Source organism: Delphinus delphis, chromosome 19 (genome assembly GCF_949987515.2).
Source record: "Delphinus delphis chromosome 19, mDelDel1.2, whole genome shotgun sequence".
NCBI lineage: Eukaryota > Metazoa > Chordata > Mammalia > Artiodactyla > Delphinidae > Delphinus > Delphinus delphis.
In genome coordinates this window covers 28,848,849-28,867,757 of record NC_082701.1, presented here as the reverse complement: position 1 = coordinate 28,867,757, position 18,909 = coordinate 28,848,849, and the positions used below count along the sequence as shown (strand labels likewise).

Below are 18,909 nucleotides of genomic sequence, written 5' to 3'. Positions count from 1 at the left end.
TTTTAATATTGAGCTGCATGAAATGTTTATATATTTTGGAAATTAATCCTTTGTCCATTGATTTGTATGCAAATATTTTCTCCCATTCTGAGGGTTGTCTTTTCGTGTTGTTTATGTTTTCCTTTGCTATGCAAAAGCTTTGAAGTTTCATTAGGTCCCATTTGTTTATTTTTAGGTTTTATTCCCATTACTCTAGGAGGTGGATCAAAAAAGATCTTGCTGTGATTTATGTCAAAGAGTGTTCTTCCTATGTTTTCCTCTAAGAGTTTTATAGTGTCCAGTCTTACATTCAGGTCTCTAATCCATTTTGAGTTTATTTTTGTGTATGGTGTTAGGGAGTGTTCTAGTTTCATTCTTTTACATGTAGCTGTCCAATTTTCCCAGCACCACTTACTGAAGAGACTGTCTTTTCTCCATTGTATATCCTTGCCTCGTTTGTCATAGATTAGTTGACCATAGGTGCGTGGGTTTATCTCTGGGCTTTCTATCTTGTCCCATTGATCTATGAAACTCTGTAACTATTAAACAGTAACTCCTATTCCCCCTTGCCTCAGCCACTGGTAACTACCATTCTCCTTTCTGTCTCTGTGAATATGACTACTCTAGGAACCTCATATAAGTGGAATCATACAATGTTTGTCCTTTTGTGTCTGAGTTATTTCACTTAGCATGTCTTCAAGGTTCATCCATGTTGTAGCATGTGTCACAATTCCTTTCCTTTTTATGATTAAATAATATTCCATTTATGCCTGTATACTACATTTTGTTTATCCAGTCATACTTCAGTGGGTATTTGGGTTGTTTTCCTCTTTTGGCTACTGTGAATAATGCTGCTGTATGAACGTTGGTGTACAAATATCTATGTGTTCAAGTCGCTGCTTTCACTTCTTATGGATATATACCCAGAAGTGTGATTGCTGGATCACATGGTAATTCTGCTTAATTTTTTGAGGAATTTCCATCCAGTTTTCCACAGTGACTGTGCTATTTCATATTTCCACCAGCAATGTAGGAAGTTTCCAGTTTCTTTTTCTTTTTTTTTGTCCGTGCCTTGCAGTGTGTGAGATCTTAGTTTCCCAACTAGGGATTGAACCTATGCTCCCCACAGTGGAAGCACGGACCCCTAACCACTGGACCACCAGGGAATTCGCAGGAAGGTTCCAGTTTCTTCACATCCTTGCCAGACACTTGTAATTTTCTATTTTGTTTTCTTTTCTTTTTAAATAATAACCATCCTGATGGATGTGAAATGGTATGTCTTTTTGGTTTTGATTTGCATTTCCTAATGATAGGGATGTTGAACATCTTTTCATGTGCTTATTGTCCATTTGTATATCTTCTTTGGAGAAATGTCTATTCAAGCCCTTTGCCTATTTTTTTGAATAGGGTTATTTGTTTCTTGTTGTTGAGTTGAGTTCTTTGTATATTCTGGACATTAACCCCTTTTTAGATTTTACAGATATTTTTTCCCATTCTGTGGATTGCCTTTCATTCTGTTTGGTGGTGTCTTTGATGCACAAAGGTTTTTAATTTTCATGAAATCCAGTTTACCTTTTTTTTTTGCTTTTGTTGCCTATACTTTTGGTAAAGTTTTATAGTTTCAGCTCTTATTTTTAAGTTTTTGATCCATTTTTAGTTAATTTTTATATATAGTATAAGGTTAGCATCTAACTTCATTGTTTTGTATGTGAGTATCCATTTTTGACAGCATTATTTGTTGAAAAAATTGTCCTTTTCCCACTGAATGGTCTTAGCACCCTGGTTGAGAGTTATTTGACTATATGTACGAGAGTTTCTTTCTGACTTTTCTATTTGATTCGATTATTTTTGTCTGTATTTGTGCTAGTACCACACTGTTCTAACATATTTAGTATTTCTAGTTGAAGTTTTGCTAGTCACAGTTTTGTCACATAATTGGTTCTTCTGTCAATTTTCAGTCAATGAGAAAATTTTATCTTGTGCAGTTATAACTAGTGTGAGATTGTTGTTGCTGTTGTTGCTACTACTAGTAATGTTCACTGAGTCTTCATTCTCTTTTGAGAATAAAATTGTGATGTCAGTATATCCTACCTCTGTATACATTGTTATCAACATTATAGGGAGTTAGTATGTCTATAATACCAGAGGAAGGCAATTTGGTATTTTAATTTTTAAAACTTACATTTTACTTATCTATCTTTGAAAAGTGATAATGTCTATGGTATAAAAAACAAGAAGAACAAAAGGGTTTATATTAAAAAGTCTCCCACACTCAGTTTCTCAGCCATTCTGTTTCCTGCCCCAGATGCAGCTATTGTTATTGGTTTCTTGTGAATCCTATCAGAATTGTAAAAGCAAGGATATACATATAATATACAGACAAATTATATACATGGTGTACATACTCATATCAAACACATATATGTGTCTCTAGTCTCTCGCAAATAAGTGTGTTATCAAAGTCTTTGATCATTTTTCTGCCTGATTGGTTAAAAAATGCATCTCATACTTTTTTTTTTTCTTTGCGGTACGCGGGCCTCTCACTGTTGTGGCCTCTCCCGCTGCGGAGCACAGGCTCTGGATGCGCAGGCTCAGCGGCCATGGCTCACGGGCCCAGCTGCTCCGCAGCATGTGGGATCCTCCCGGACCAGGGCCGTGTCCCCTGCATCAGCAGGCAGACTCTCAACCACTGCGCCACCAGGGAAGCCCTCATACTTTTAATGTATACTTCTCTTTCTTGTTATGAGGGAGGTTGAGTATCTTTTCAAATAATCTGGTTATCTCCTGTGTCAATTAGGTTGTTGGTCTTTTTTTCTTTTCTTTTTTACTGTTTTACAGGGTTCTTCAGTATTAAATTAGGCCTTTATTTGTGTTATGAATTCCAGAACAGCGTTTTTTTAAAAAAATAACTGATTTGTTCTTGGTCTTTTGACTTTGTTTATAATGTTTGCATTCCAAATTCCTTAATGTATCTAGTTCTATTTCTGGACTTTTCTATTTTCTTTTTCATTGATCTATACTGTTTTGATTATTGTAGTTCATTAATATTTTATGTGTCTAGTTCCTCTTTATGACCCTTTTATTTAAGATGTCTTGGCTATTCTTGCTTATTTTTACGTATGTACTTTAGATTTAACCTATATAGTTAACAAAATATCCTTGATATATTTTATAGATTATTTGGAAGAGAACTGACTTCTTTATGATAGTAAGTCATCTACTTAAGACCATGCTTTGTTTCTGATGTTTTCTTTATTTCCTTCAGTCATGTTTAAAGTTTTCTTATTTTTTTCAGCTTTATTGAGGTATGATTGACAAAATTGTAAGATATATAAAGTATACATCATGATGATTTGATATACATGTAGATCGTGAAAGGATATCCCATATCAAATTAATTAAGCATCCTCTTACTAACTTCTTAAATGTATTTTTAAGTTGATTTTTAAGTTGATTCTTAGTAATTTACCTTTTATTTCTGTGTAATTGAGATTTTTTCTTCTATTACATTTTCTAATTAGTTGTAGTTTTATACATAAAGAATATTAGTTTCTCTTTGTTTCCCCCAAACCACATTTACTGTCGTTGTTGTTGTTTTTTCCTGAGCCACATTAATGAATTCTTCTATTTGTAATAGTTTCAATACATTTTCTCAGGTTTTCCAAGTATACAGTCATATCTTCTGTAAATAATGATCATTTACCTTCTTTCCACTTTTTATAATATCTCAGGAAAAAAGTGTTAAGTATAATAATAGTAACAGATTGAATGATCATATATGCTGAAAGAACAGATATAAACTCAGATAGTCCCAGGCACCCGGGAAGTATGGTCATCCTTGTCTCATTTGAGACCTTAATGAGAGTGCTTCTAGTTTCTGTAAGTAAGCATGATACTGGCTTTTGAAACCTTTTACATATGTATATAAGTTATAATAGTAAAACATATAAGTTATATATTTTTTATATATACATTATATGTTAAATGACATAAATTATATTATTGATTTAATTATATATTAATCATATATTTTTTTTTGTTAGTCATTTTATTCCTATTTTGTTCAGCATTTTCATCAAGGATTAATATTAAGCTGTAAAGGTGAATAAGATTTATTTTCACATTTTATTTTTTAATATGTTAAAAGTGTATTGATAAATGTCCTAATACTGAATTATACTTTTGTTCTTGGTTTTTTGGTTTTGTGTGTGTGTTTTGTGTATGTGTAGAAGAGTCCTATTTGCTATTACATTTAGAATTCATTGTTTTAATAATTCATTAGTTTCATTTTCATCAATGGTTGTTCTGCAGTTAGTTGTGGTTTTGGTGTGCTTATGAGAGGAGGTGAGCTCGGGGTCTTTCTACTCTGCCATCTTGGGCTGCCAGATAATATTCATTAGTGATATTACACCAAATCTAGATAAACTGAGAGAAAGTTTATCTAGATCTGGTTTAGGATCAATGTTGTATTTGTTTTATAGAAACATATTTGTAAATGCTCCTTATTTTTAGAATCTTTTTTTTAGGAAATTTCATATACGAAGCAGAGAGAGGGCAGAATAATGAACCTTCTTGTGCCCATCACTCAGCTTTAACAATTATCAATATATTTTACCTCCCCTGTTTGTTTTATTTACCCCCTGCCGTTTTTTTTCTTTTCTTTTTTGGGGGAATCAGTGGAGGAAAGGGTGAGGGACTAGAATATTTTAAAGCAGCTATCAGACATCATATATCTATTTACCCATAAAACAATTTATATATTTAAAACAGATAAACACTTTAAAAAACATAGCAATGGGGCTTCCCTTGTGGTGCAGTGGTTGAGAGTCCGCCTGCTGATGCAGGGGACACGGGTTCGTGCCCTGGTCCTGGAGGATCCCACATGCCGCGGAGCGGCTGGGCCCGTGAGCCATGGCCGCTGAGCCTGCGCTCTGGAGCCGGTGCTCCACAACAGGAGAGGCTGCAGCAGTGAGAGGCCCGCGTACGGCAAAAAAACAAGCAAACAAACAAAACCCATAGCAATGACATTTAAAAAGTAATATTATAGCTGGAAAAAAACAGTAATTCTTAGTCTAATATCCATCCTGGTTACAATTTTCTTGGATTGCTTAAAAAATGTCATTTTAGAGTTGGCTTTTTAAATATCAGAATCCAAACAAGGTATGTGCATGACATTTCTTTTAAGAGAGGTGCCATTTATTTGTTGAAAAAACTGTGTTATTTGTTCTGTGGGATTCCTCATATTCAGGATTTGTTTGAATTTGTCCACCTGGTGTCGTTTAAGATTGTCCTCTATCCCCATATTTCTAGTAATGGTAGTTAGGTCTACAGGTTGAATTAGATTCAGATTTGATTTTGTCCTTGTTTTTTTCTTTTTTGTTTTTCAGAATAACACAAGTCCTGTATGCTTGCTATTAACATTACTCAGGAGGCAAATAATGTCCAATTATCTCTCCTTGTAATAATAGATCAGTACTGTGTTTTGATGTCATTTGATATTTTTCTACATCATTTTTAATGACTACATTGCATTCTTTTGAATGACTGTTCTATAATTTCTAATCTCTATGACTGGATGTTTAAGTGAGAGTCTTTTTCATTTACGATGCTAGTTACTTAGTGGGTTTAATTATTATATTGAAGATTCAGAGACGTTTTCAATTTAGGAAAATTCTCTCTTGTTATTTCTTTGATATTTCAACCCCTGACTTAATCAGGAGTGATTTGCTTTTGAAGAATTAGAAGCCTACTCCAGAAGGATCAAGCAAGATATACAGCTGCCCTATTGGAACTGAGAGGTTTTTAGGCAGCTTCTGTCTTCTCTTTGGGGCCTCAAGTGTGTCTTTTCTGCCTCTGTGTGCAGAGTTCTCTCATTTTTTGTAGATTTTTTCTGGATACTTATTCTCTGTTATATGACCTTACCATCACATCTCAAAATGAAAGGCTTAAAGTCTATGAAATGTTCTGGTCTGTTCCCTGTAGTTTAATCAACTCAGTCTAAATGACCCAAATACAGATTTCTAGGAAAGTGAATCTTACTGGTCTTGCTATATTTGGGAGTGTGTTTGGGCTTGGTCATGTGGTATTAATGTAGATACTGGGTCTGCCTTTTCAGCAGGGGCTATAATTGATGAACTGTTTTCAGAATAAAGAGTTGAGCACGTGTCTAAAGAGGTGCCTAGTATAACATCTTTATCATATATACTAAATTCTTACATATATGAGAATATATACTATTTTTAACCATCTTTTTTCTAAAATTTTTTGGTTATTCTCACTAGTTTATTTTCCAGATTAAGTTTAGAACCCACAGTAATAATTAATTAATTGTTAATTTTAACATTGTCTTCATCAAGTAATATAGGTATTTGAAACAGGAGGTTTTAAGAGAGTTGAATACAGCAAACTGAAGGGTTACTCTATTAGGATAGCATCTATGAATTTATTTATTTTTTTCATTTATTATTATTGGCTGCGTTGGGTCTTCATTGCTGCGTGCGGGCTTTCTCTAGTTGCGGCGAGCAGGGGCTACTCTTCGTTGTGGTGCGCGGGCTTCTCACTGCGGTGGCTTCTCTTGTTGCCGAGCACGGGCTCTAAACGCGAGGGCTTCAGGAGTTGTGGCTCCTGGGCTCTAGAGTGCAGGCTCAGTAGTTGTGGCGCACGGGCTTAGTTGCTCCACAGCACGTGGGATCTTCCCGGACCAGGGCTCGAACCCGTGTCCCCTGCATTGGCAGGCGGATTCTTAACCACTGCACCACCAGGGAAGCCCAGGATAGCATCTATGAATAAAATTCTTACTATGCGGATTTGAATTCCATTGGAACTTTGGCACCAGACTGAACACTGGTCTAAGTCAAAATTTTCTCTTTAGTCCTGTGGTAATATTTAAAATCTACACTTCTGCTATAGTAGCTGCTAGCCACATGTGACTATTTAATTTAATTAAAATTCAGTTCCTCAGTTGCACTAATCACATTTCAGGTTCTCAGTAGCCACATGTGGCTAGTGGCAAGTACATTCAATAGTTCAGGTAAAGAACATTCCACCATCGCAGAGAGTTCTATTGGGTAGTGCTGCTTTAGAGGCTTGTATATTGATAATAACTTGTCTACTAATTTTTAAAAAAATTTTTTAAATTTATTTATTTAGGCTGGGCCAGGTCTTAGTTGTGGCAGTCAGGATCTTCGTTGAAGCACATGGGATCTTCATTGTGGCATGTGGGATCTTTAGTTGTGGCAGGTAGACTCTTAGTTGTGGCATGCATACAGGATCTAGTTCCCTGATCAGGGATCAAATCCAGGCCTGCTGCATTGGGAGCGTGGAGTCTTACCCACTGGTCCACCAGGGAAGTCCCAACTTGTCTACTAAAGTTTTTTTTTTGCGGTACGTGGGCTTCTCACTGCTGTGGCCTCTCCCGTTGTGGAGCACAGGCCCCGGACGCGCAGGCTCAGCGGCCATGGCTTACGGGCTCAGCTGCTCCGCGGTATGTGGAATCTTCCCGGACTGGGGCACGAACCTGTGTCCCCTGCATCGGCAGGCGGACTCTTCAACTGCTGTGCCACCAGGGAAGCCCTTGTCTACTAATTTTTAATGGTGGTGAAAGACGCAAAAATGTCTATTTTGTATAAGTTTTATTTATAGCATTTTGGTCAGTATGCAGAAGATGATGTCGCAGGATGGCTTTGTTTTCTCATTTTAAAAGGGTCATTGAAGAAAGTTTGAAAAATACCAAAATACTATACAATAAAGGAGAAAATAAAAATGTCAGGCAATCCCAAGGGATAGGATTTTTGAAGTATAATATACAAGTGCAAATATCACAAGAGTGCAGCTGGATTAATTTTCACTAACTAAATAATACACATATATGTCTTTTTACCATGGGTTCTCTATTCTTGGGATCTTTTTGATTCATGGCTTGATTGTTTGGATTTCATAATCATGCAGTTTTGTTCAAGAAGAGTATATAAACATATTTCTTATTATATCACATCAAGAGGCACTTAATGCCACTTTGTCTCACTACTGCTAATGTTAAAATTGACCACTTGGTTAAAGTGGTGACTACCAGGTCTCCATTATAAAGGCACATTTTTCTTTTGTAATTAATAAGTAATCTGTGGGGTGATGTTTGGAAACTATGTGAATATCTTGTTTCCCAACAGCTTTTCACCCAGTGATTTTAGCATCCATTTATGTACCTTGCAGGAATCACTTATTACATGGGAGTTGCAAAATGGTGATTTTTAAAATTTTGTCATTCTATTTATAATTTTTAGCTAGCATTCTTCTTGAAGGAAGAACTTTCCCTTTCTCTCCCATTTCCTTTCTTTGATTCTTCTTTTTTCCTTTTTGTTGTTGTTGTTGTAAATACCCCAGGTATTTCTCATGAAGTTGGTCAGTGTGACTAATCACTATACTTTGAGACTCATTGCTATAGTCACATCTGTATAAGTTCTACTATACCAGGAGAATTTTTGCTTTTTACAGGTTGGTCATCTTTATGATGTGTTTGTTCTTAAACTGAGAAGTCTTACAGAATATAATTGTTCTAGTATAAATTTAGATTAAAAATTAAAAATACCACTTTGGGTTTTCCTTGATTATAAACTTTTCAGAATCTGAGGCAACTGTGTTAAGGAATTCCCATTTACACTAGGCAAGAAAGTAAACAGTAAGTGGAGAGTAGGGTAACAAACACTTACGGTATCAAAAAACAACCGTGAAAAGGATCTGTCTTAATGTGCTAGCCCATTGCAGTTTAACATATTGCTTACAACCTTCACAATAGAATTTGAGTGACTTCAGTTACACATTCCAGGAGACTGGCAGTCTGTTACAATCAGAGTCTGAACTTTAGAGCAGGCTAATTTACAGCAATGGGATGAAGAAAGTTGTGGATTTGTATTACACACTCTCACCTGACACTGTATCTGATCCCTTACCTGCCGATTGACATCTTGAATGAGCTCTTTGAAGCAAGTTCCAGCTTAATTAAAACGTTTGCTTGGTTAGCAGTGATCTGTGAAAGCCTGTGATAAATATTGAATCAGGTTCACCTGCTGGTTGCTGTGAGTAGATAAACAGCTGCCTTGTGCAGTTTAATCATGAAACTGGCAGTAGAGTACTACTGTTTGAATTTTTAAAAAAGAATAGTGGAAAAGGTATAGTTATGTCACTTTTGCTATCTTACTAGAGTGTGTGCTTATGTGAGATTTTGCACAACAGGCATTCAGTACCTGTTTAGGTGGCTTGGACAACAGCAAATGGTTGATAAAGGTTAACAGTAAACCCTCCTTCATATGCCTCAAAGTATAATTCAGTATTCATTGACTTTTTTACCACTAACTCTTTAGGTGCATGATGCTTTGAAATAAAAAAGGGCAGTATTTTGCTTTTTTGCCAAGTTAAATCGTAGGTAAAAATGATCCTGTTAAAGCTTTAAGATTTAAGGTTATGACTTCCAGCTTCTCACAAATTATCATGAATTTTGTAGCAACTTGAAGAACTTTAGATTTTACTTTATCATATGTAAAATGGAGTTAGAAATATACATTAGTGAACTAAGTATTTTAGGATTATGTTAACATTATGTAATTAGCAAACATTAAAAGAGAAATTAATTTACAAGCAGTAGAGGAACCTTTATAAAATTATCTTCTGTGGACTGTCAACTTGTTTATTCCTTTACAGAATTAATGTGACTAACCAAGTTGGTTGTTAAGAAAATGCTATTTCTATTTTATTTCCATTGTAAAATCAGACATAAATTCTGGAATAAAGCCCTCATCCAAATAAGTCACAATCTTCTTTGAGCACATGATGAAAGTTATGGACTGACTTTCTAAAAATGCATACAAAATTGTGTTTGTAGTTTCTGGGTGATCTCAAACTCTCCTCTGTAACAGTCCATGGATGTAAATTAAGAACCTATTTCCTAATAAATTAGTTGAAAATTTTGATCAGGACGGATTAAGATGAAAGTTATTCTGCTAGGTATTAAGCTGCTGAGGACGAACAAGTGTATTTGCTGTTTTAGGTTCCTTTTAAGCATTTTTCAGGTATATTGTCTACTACAGTCCTTAGCTCCAAGGGTTATCTAACATAGTGGGGATTCCTAATTCTTTTCATAAAGTTTTCATAGTTTTATTCCTGTCATCAGTTTGTTTGGAAGTTTATGGGGAAAATAAAATGTTATTTAAGTCATACTCAGCCTGCTCAACAATTTTTTTTGATATTTATGTCAATACATAGGAGTCTCTGGTTCATATTTTTTTATTATATACAATATTCCATAGATTGACAGAACTCCACAGTTTATCCATTGTTTTGTTGACACACTTGGCTTATTTTCCTCACTATTAAAACAGTACTGCAAAGAATATCCCTATTGTATCTGTCTTAATTTGCAAGAGTTTCTCTGGCATATATGCCTAGCAGGGTCATGCTGGATCAAAGGGTCTATGTATCCTTGATTTCACTAGATCACCAATTTGTTCTCCAAAGTGGATGTGCCACTTTATACTTGGATCAGCAGTGTATGAGAGAGTTGCTGTATATCCTCTCTACCCAGTCTGGTGGATGTGAAATGGAATCTAATTACGGTTTTAATTTGCATTTTCCTAATTAGTAATGAGGTTGAGCATTAGGTTGCACATCTTTTCAGAAGTTTATTGGCTTTTCCGCTTTTCTCTCCTGTGGTTTTCTTGTTCTTGGGCTCTTTTTCTTCTATTGGGTTTGTTTTTTAAAAATTGATTTGCTGGAATTCTTTATATATTGTGAAAAATGATCTTCAGTTGGTTATATACAGTGCACATATCTTCTCGAGATTGTGATTTCAGTCATTTTTGCTTTTGGTGTATTGTTTAAGAAATCCTTTCCTATGTTGAGATAATGAAGATATTTTCCTGTATAGGGACAGAGAGTTTATGGCCCACAAAACCTAGAATATTTATTTTCTGGCCCTTTACAGAAAAAGTTTGTTGAATCTTGCTCTAAAGAGTCTCTTATTTGAGGATTTTTGTTTTTTTCCCTTTTGGAATATAATATCCATCCTGTTAGAAAATATTTGACTTAAATGTCAACTAATAATAAGTTAAAATAGTTTTTGTGAAATAAATTGTATAGCTTATCCTTAAGAATATTTTGTAGTTGCATTCAGGAAATAATGCACTTAGAGTACCAACTTTAAACAGTTCTTTACCTCCTGAGCGAAACTGGTATTGATAAACACACCTTGTAGAACAATTAAAAAGTAAAGCCCTCTTTGTCAGTGGGGTGAAGTGACCCTTGTCATTGTCTTCTACTTGGCTTGATATATCAGGAATTCTAATGTTTCTTGAATGAATGAGAGAGTACATGTAGAGTGCTTAGCACAGGGACAGCCTTAATAAATGACAGCTATTAATAATGAATATATCAGGATATGTGTTTGTCACCCACAACTACCGTGGCCCAGATATTAGCATAACAAGATGATTTTTCTTTTTATTCTTGAAAAATAACAAATTGTCCTGTATTTTTTCTTTTAAAAGCTAACCTTTTTATTTTGAAGTAATTTTTTGATATGTGAAGGACTTCAAATTAGGGCATCAGTTAAGCATCTACAGATAAAATGTGGTACATGGGTACAGTATTTGGTTTAAGGACATTAGTCACAATCTATCAATTTAAAAAAATTAAGTTACAGTTATATGCAAAACACCATGCTCAATGAATGAGTAGATGAAGTAATGTAAGACAGTTTCTGTCCTCAAATAATTTGGAGTGTGGTTGAAAGACAATGCATGCACATATGTTACTATTTCATGGACGTAGTTTTCCCTTTATTTCATACCAGTAAGATTCTTTTTGGTCTCTTTTCCTCTCCACTTCTTTATTACTTATCTTTCATATTAAATATATCCTTTTATGCTTGCTTTTAGAATTCAGTTCATAAACAGCTTTTAGATACTCCCCTGATTTATGAATTTACAAAATAACATCTCTGACAATGCAATAGTTTCTAACTACTCCTTTATTATTTTTCTTTTTAAGGCATAGTCACCATGCTAATTTTTATTTTTCCAAGTATTTAGGCATAGTAATTTTTGTTGTTGTTGTGGGGAAAGGCTGGAGAGAACTATGAAACTTTAGAGGTTGATGTAGTTATCTTAATCTACTTAAACTTCTGATTGTAGCCTTGTGAAAGGAATAGTGGCAAGGAATCAGCAGTTGGCCTTTCAAGATCAAATGTTATATTCTTTCTTTATCCTTTCAAAAAATTTCAATATATGTCTCTATGGAGTATGACAGGAGAGGGAATAAATAGAAATTGTTAGACACAAAATTTTCTAAAATCCTTGGTTGTTGACCTAAGAACAGTTTTGGCTACTGTAAATTTGAAATGTATTTTTAAACAATTGACTCCTGCATGTGGAACTAATAATAGAGCTGTCACACCCACATGTATCTCTTGTGTTTCTCTTTAAATGATAATAGATTTTTTTGCTGTTATTTGGGTTAAGTTTTCTTGCCTTTTGTTGAAGTAAAAGAACTCTAGACAGTTTCCAGCTATGGGAAAAGAAGCCATCTCTTAAAGAGTTTTGTTCTACCATACAGTGTAGCTATTTACAGTTCTTAGAGATTACAGGTGTTGGGAGCCCATGTGTTTTGTCTTCTTGACGTTCAGATATATTAGATGAGAGAGAATATTTTTTAATTTATTCTCCAGTTTCCTAATACAGTCTCTGTAAATTTAAAGAGCAAAAACAAAAGGAAGACATCCCTATGAAAGATAAACTTGATCATTTGTTAGCAGGAGAAATGCTTAGTGAAAAATATTTAATTTTGTTCATCTATTGTTTCAAAACCCCTAGGTCAAAGGGTTTCAGAGAGAGGCCAGAAAATACTAGCCTATTATTGGAGTGGAGGATATTATGACTTCCTGTCATTGCTGTTTCAGGATTCTTTCTCTAGTTTTCTTACAGAATTGAAACTTGCTGATTTTGGTACAAATAATTCTCTTTTGTTACTAAATAATTGTCTGTTTTAAGCCTCTGTTCTATTGCTACATTCATTTTTTTCCATCTTCAAATATGATTATACCGAATCCTTTAAATAGAAACTCCAATAGAAGATCACTTCTGAAGAAATAATTCCCCTTTAATATTGCAAATAAATAAGAATCACCTTTCTTAATTTCTGTATTCTACTCTACCTGTGCAACCACCCACTGAAAAACCATCTTCTTTGAGGAGTCACCCTTGAGTTCATAGATGGTAAAATTACTTCAGAGCATTTTAAGACTTAAACAGAAAACATTTTTAGTATAAAATTAGCTGTGGTTTAAAATTTTCTCAGTTATGGAGTGAAAAACTAATTTAAGTTACCTAAATAAAGCTGCTCTAGTGGGAAGAGTTTTCTGAAGCTAGTTCTTGATCTTTTACTTTTGTTAGTACAGCTACTAGCATAATATTTTAAGATAAGCAGATCCCTTTTTAAAATTATTAGTGCAAATACCCCTTTTAAGAATTAAAACATTTGAATACAAGGCAGCAAGTTATAAGTCTATATAATAGCATCCCTTTCTATTTGAAAAAATATGGAAGATATAATTATATGTAGAAGGGTCTGCAAGTTATTTGTGGTGGTGGTTGACTTACTTTGTATTTTTCTGTAGCATTTGAATTTTTTGTTTAGAAAAATAGTGGAATTAAAATAAAAGGACTGGGTGATAAAGCTTTAAGTGGAATTCATGTTGAAAAGTGTTATATCAAAAAGTAGGTTTTCCGAGCTTTGAAAAAAGGCCACATTATTGAGTTACTTTTATGCTTGTATATAATATATCCATGTGGAATATAACAATGCATTGATCCCTAGCATTCTAATATTCAGAGTGAATTTAACTGTATCATAGGGAAGAGATATAGTATAACTGAGTGAAAGATTGAAGGTATGGAAAAGTCAACTAATTCTGCTACCAAGAGTTACCTTAATTCTTTTACTGAGTTAATTAATTAGTGTGATCATTGCAAAGGCTAGAAAGGAATTCAGTCAGAAATATCATGATATAGTTTGCATGCCATTTTCTGTGTGACCATAAATTGTTAGATATTGCAACATATGTAACATAAACCACATGTCAGCTGTTTCCTGCCTCACTGTTGACAAGAGCCCCATTCATAACTCTTCTTTTTATCCTTTCAGTGAATAAGTAATTATTCAATATAGAAGGCAGGATATTTGGAACTGGCTATTTAATGTGGCAGCACTCTGTAATGAAATCTGCTGTTACTGGCAACCTGAGAGGGGAATGTAACAATTCCAGCATGGCTGTAACTTTATCTGCTTTGACTGACTGTTTATTTGGCACATCAGTGAACCTTTTATCCCAGTGAGTGACAGCTCCAGAAGGGTCACATTTACATCCATTCTATCATGTATTGTAATATTTAATGGCGGACAAGGTTGAGCGAGACTGGGAGTAATTTGAACTTGCTTTTCCACTGAGTTGAGGCTAAAAGACAGCTTGATCCCCAGTATTGTGGTGTAACATGCTATGACTTAGCATTTGTTTATGAAGGCTAATCTTACTGATTATAATTTTAAAAAAATCTGCAGTTAAATGGTGTGTTTGTTCTACTAAACTAAAACTCTCTAGTACAAATTCTCTTAAGCTACTGTGCTATTTAGTTTTTTTCCCTATCAGTGACCATTCCTATAAACTAACCATTTCGTCTTTCTCTTAAATGAGGCTGCATTCTGTCTCATTTTATAGTAACTGAGGTTGAGAAGGGAGTAGTTATTAAGAATCCCTGGGTTCTAATATATAGCATAAAGCTTTTTAAATTTTTTTATTTTTGAGAGTTTGGAAACAGGAGAGAAAAACCAGCTAAATACTAGACTATACTCCTGATGTTCCATAAGGTGCCTTTATATAACTATTTTAATTATGAAACGGAATTGAGTAAAATTGTCCAGGAAAAGCTATCCTGACTGGTAATTTTACTGATGGATTTACATTCCATGACAGGTAATTGAATTTCAGATGTACTTGTTCCACACAAGCAACCTGCCTTTATTATTAAATATTAATAATTTGCATTCATTTCCATACTTTTGCTAGAGAATAGTTTTCTTTTCTTGTTTTTGACTGATGCTTTAGATTCAGCTTGATATTTCTATTCTTCTGTAAGCTATATTTAAAATGCTTTCTAAGATGTTGGTATATTATAGGATATTTGAATGGACTGTGCTGTAAAGAAAAATAGCACTATCAACTCTAAATTGTAATATCACAAGTTCACTTGAAGCCTAAGCAAAAATGAAAATTGTCCTTTGTTTTATCTTATTTTTATAATTTATAAAAGAGGATAATTAAAATATACTTAAAACATTTGGAATTTGAGAGTTGGAGTAGTATGTTAGAATACAATGCAAATATGGAAACATCATTTATAATGATAAAAATGGTTTATCATTTATTTATGAAGGAGAACCAATTTGAAATTGAATTTGTAGTTTTTTCTTTAATGGCAAGTTTTAGATGATGTAACATCATGAATTTCTCTTTATCTGACGGTTGTGATTCACTGCTTATAGTTTTGATTCCATGAGAGGTTTGATAACAATTTTATGGTAGTCCAGACATTAGTTATCTTTTCTTTCCTTTGTTACAGCCCCCTGGTAACTGTTCTAGGTGCTGTTGTTCTACTAAACAAGGAGACAGTCAAGATTCTTCAAATACCACTAAGAAGGATCATGGGGGGAAGTCCAAGATACCCAAAATATATTTTGGGACACGCACACACAAGCAGATTGCTCAGATTACGAGAGAGCTCCGGAGGACAGCATACTCAGGGGTCCCAATGACTATTCTTTCCAGCAGGGATCACACTTGTGTCCATCCTGAAGTAGTAGGTAACTTCAACAGAAATGAAAAGTGCATGGAATTGCTAGATGGAAAAAATGTGAGTAAGTTAATGTATTTTAGAGGAAAAATTAGCTGAAAAGATTGATTACTTTTTAATGTGTTCATTTTATATGTACATTTACAGCAATAATCAAATAACTTACAAAAATCAAATTGATTGCTAGTGTTGATATTTTTTAAAAAATAATTTTACTATAAGAAAGTCTTTACTCAAGTTTTAAATTATGGGTTTTTGTCCTAAAGCTTGGGGATATTTATTTATTTCCTTGAAAATTAATTTTCATTTTAGTCACCCGTCTTCATACTTTCTTCTTTTAAATCTCTCTACCCAAAATAGTCAAACATGGATGTCATATGAGGAGATTAAAAACATTTAAGTGATTTAGTCTAACTAGATCTAATTAATGTATTTAACATATTTAAAAACTTCAAAATAAGGTAGTTTACATAGGCCCTCTCTTTGAGCAAATTTTTAAATGTTTTTTAATTGAGAAATGTAATGACTATACTGTCTCATAATTCTGATTAGTACAGACTTCTTTCAAAAAATTATGTTAAATTATTAACTGAAGATATGTTGATGGTTTTGAAATTTTCCAGGGATATTTAGAATAATACGAATTTTAGCTAGGTAGATAAATCTTTCTTACTAAAGACATGATTTTTTAATAATATTTTGGCAGTATTAGTTTGGCAGTCTGTGTACCAGTTTGATAACTAGTTTACTCTAAAATTGAAGTTATGGGTCTGGAATTATACCCAGAAATTATTGGTGAAGCATAAGTTGATAGTATATGAAATGACCAATGATATTTTAATATATTTTGAAAGTTGTTCTGTCTTCCTGTATTTTGTCAAACATAAGTGGTTCTACACAAAAGGCTAAGAGCTACAGCCTCTAGAGTTTCATTTAATTGATATATCACCTCCTACCATATAATGCGAATAGATTATTTTGTTTTATGCTTTTCTTTGTCAGTGCTTTCTTTTATTAGATGGAAATTTTTTCAAGCCTTATTTGGGGTTATTCAAAAGAAACTTCAACAGATATTCAAACCTGATAATATGAAGTATAATTACTAAGGGGCTTCAGTGGAAAAACTTAAGTGACTTGTTCAGAACCAGGAAGAGAATACAGAATAATTGAATCAAAACCGTTGTTGAAATTCTGTGATCATACTTGTTTTCATATCAGTTCTTTTTAATTAACTGAGGAACTGTGAAATCTCTTCACTCTGTATATTTAAAAAGTTCTCTTCAAAGAGAGATAAAAATACTAAAAAGCCAAATGGTAAAAAAAAATAAAATAGAGAAAAGGCTCTTCATGATAAAACCCCATAAATTTTATATTTAAGTAGACTTCTTTCTGTAAGTGGCTAACTGATCTACTAAATTCCTCAAATGCTTGAAATTTGTTTTCTGGCTATAATAGTCTATGCAAGAAGACTTGCTGGCGTTGTCATTATCTTTTACTACTTGTTATTGAGAAAATTATTATGTAATTTATTATGTGTTTGTTATCCCATTAGTAAAAACAATTATAAAGTTTAAGATTGTGTATTGAAAGCAAATATTTTATGTAATCCTCTAGAATTGTGCAGTGGTGGTTATGTTTTTTGATTGGTCTTTATCCTCCAAAGTTTGAATCATGTAAAAATAAAAATCCAATAGACTTTTTCATTGGCCTTTGGGTTCTGTTTTCAAGTAAACAATTCTTTTATTTTTGAATACTAATATTATAAATAATTGAAGATACCTGCTTGTAGTTGTTTTGACCTAATTCTGCCTCAGAATGCCTAGCTCATAGGTGTACATGAACATTCTTTTTCTTGTTCGCAAGCCCTCAGGGTAATTTGGTATTGTAATGAGGGCCAATTACAAAGTCACTAAAGGTGTCTATGTTTACGATGGCTGAATTACCAAAGAGAAATGATAAATAGATACCTGACAGTTTGAGTGAAAAAGAGTTTAAAGTGTGATAACGCTTCAATTGACAGACTCCCCTCAGGGTTATATTACACTGCTAAAATGGATGAGCTTTTCTGGTTTTGCTATCAGCCTCCACAGCAGTGTCATTCTAAGTGCCCTTAAAGTGTAAACTTTCTGAGTTTTTGGCTTGATCCAAAGGCACATGTTTTTTTGTTCACTGTTTCTTTTATGCTCCTATACTGGAAAAGCAATGCACTTATCTGCTAAAAGTTAAATTTTGTTTCAACTAAGAAAAAATAGTCTTAACTAGCCCTAGAAATAACTCTAAAAAGTTATTTTAGGTATAGAAGAACATCTATTTTTTGTTAAGATGAGATTTAACAGTCCATAACCATAGACTCTGAAGGCACCTTAGTGATCATTTTGTACAAATAAAAACTTTCAGAATAGTATGGAAGATACTTGGAATGAAGAAATGGTGAATGTCATATTATTAAGCTCAATCTGTATCAAGCTCAGTATGAAAGATACTTGGCACATCTTCAACTGTCTCTTGACCTCAGAATCATAGAATTTTAGAGCTAGAAGGAACCTTACAAATGGCATAGTCAGCGGGTCAGAGGAATCTTAAAAGGCTTCTAATTCAACTACTCTTCTGATGCCTAGTCACATGAGAAAAATGGGCCCTGAAGTTTGCCCAGTGTCAGACAACTAATTAGCAAGAAAGGAAGCAAGCCTTCTAACTGCTAACCATTGCTGTTTTTACTACACTAGAAACAAAAACGAAAGATGGCATCATAGTGTGGGGAAGTTGACATGGCATGAAGGGTAAAAAAGAGTAGTAGAGATTAGACAAAGTAAGTGAAAATAATATAAAAATGAAGCAAATAAAGAAGGTTAGGTGAGCCCTTTCTTCCTAATTTTTATTTTTAATACCTTGGAGGACCAATAAGCAGCATGGCTTTAGGAGAATTAGCAGTCCTCAGCTGATCATGCCTTGTCCTTGGATTTGCTGACATTCTTTTATAGGTTATGACCTTTTTATGATTTACTCCATTTCTAGCAATGTCTAGATATTTTTGTGTATG

General features: G+C 33.8%; 1 protein-coding gene across 1 annotated transcript in view; it reads left to right on the top strand.

The window, feature by feature from the left end:
* Nucleotides 1–18,909, top strand: part of BRIP1 (BRCA1 interacting DNA helicase 1) — a 195,935-nt gene that overhangs the window by 49,296 nt on the left and 127,730 nt on the right. Inside the window, 1 exon segment of the mRNA XM_059996631.1 lies at nucleotides 15,639–15,929. Within this exon segment, the coding sequence (XP_059852614.1) occupies nucleotides 15,639–15,929 (291 nt within the window).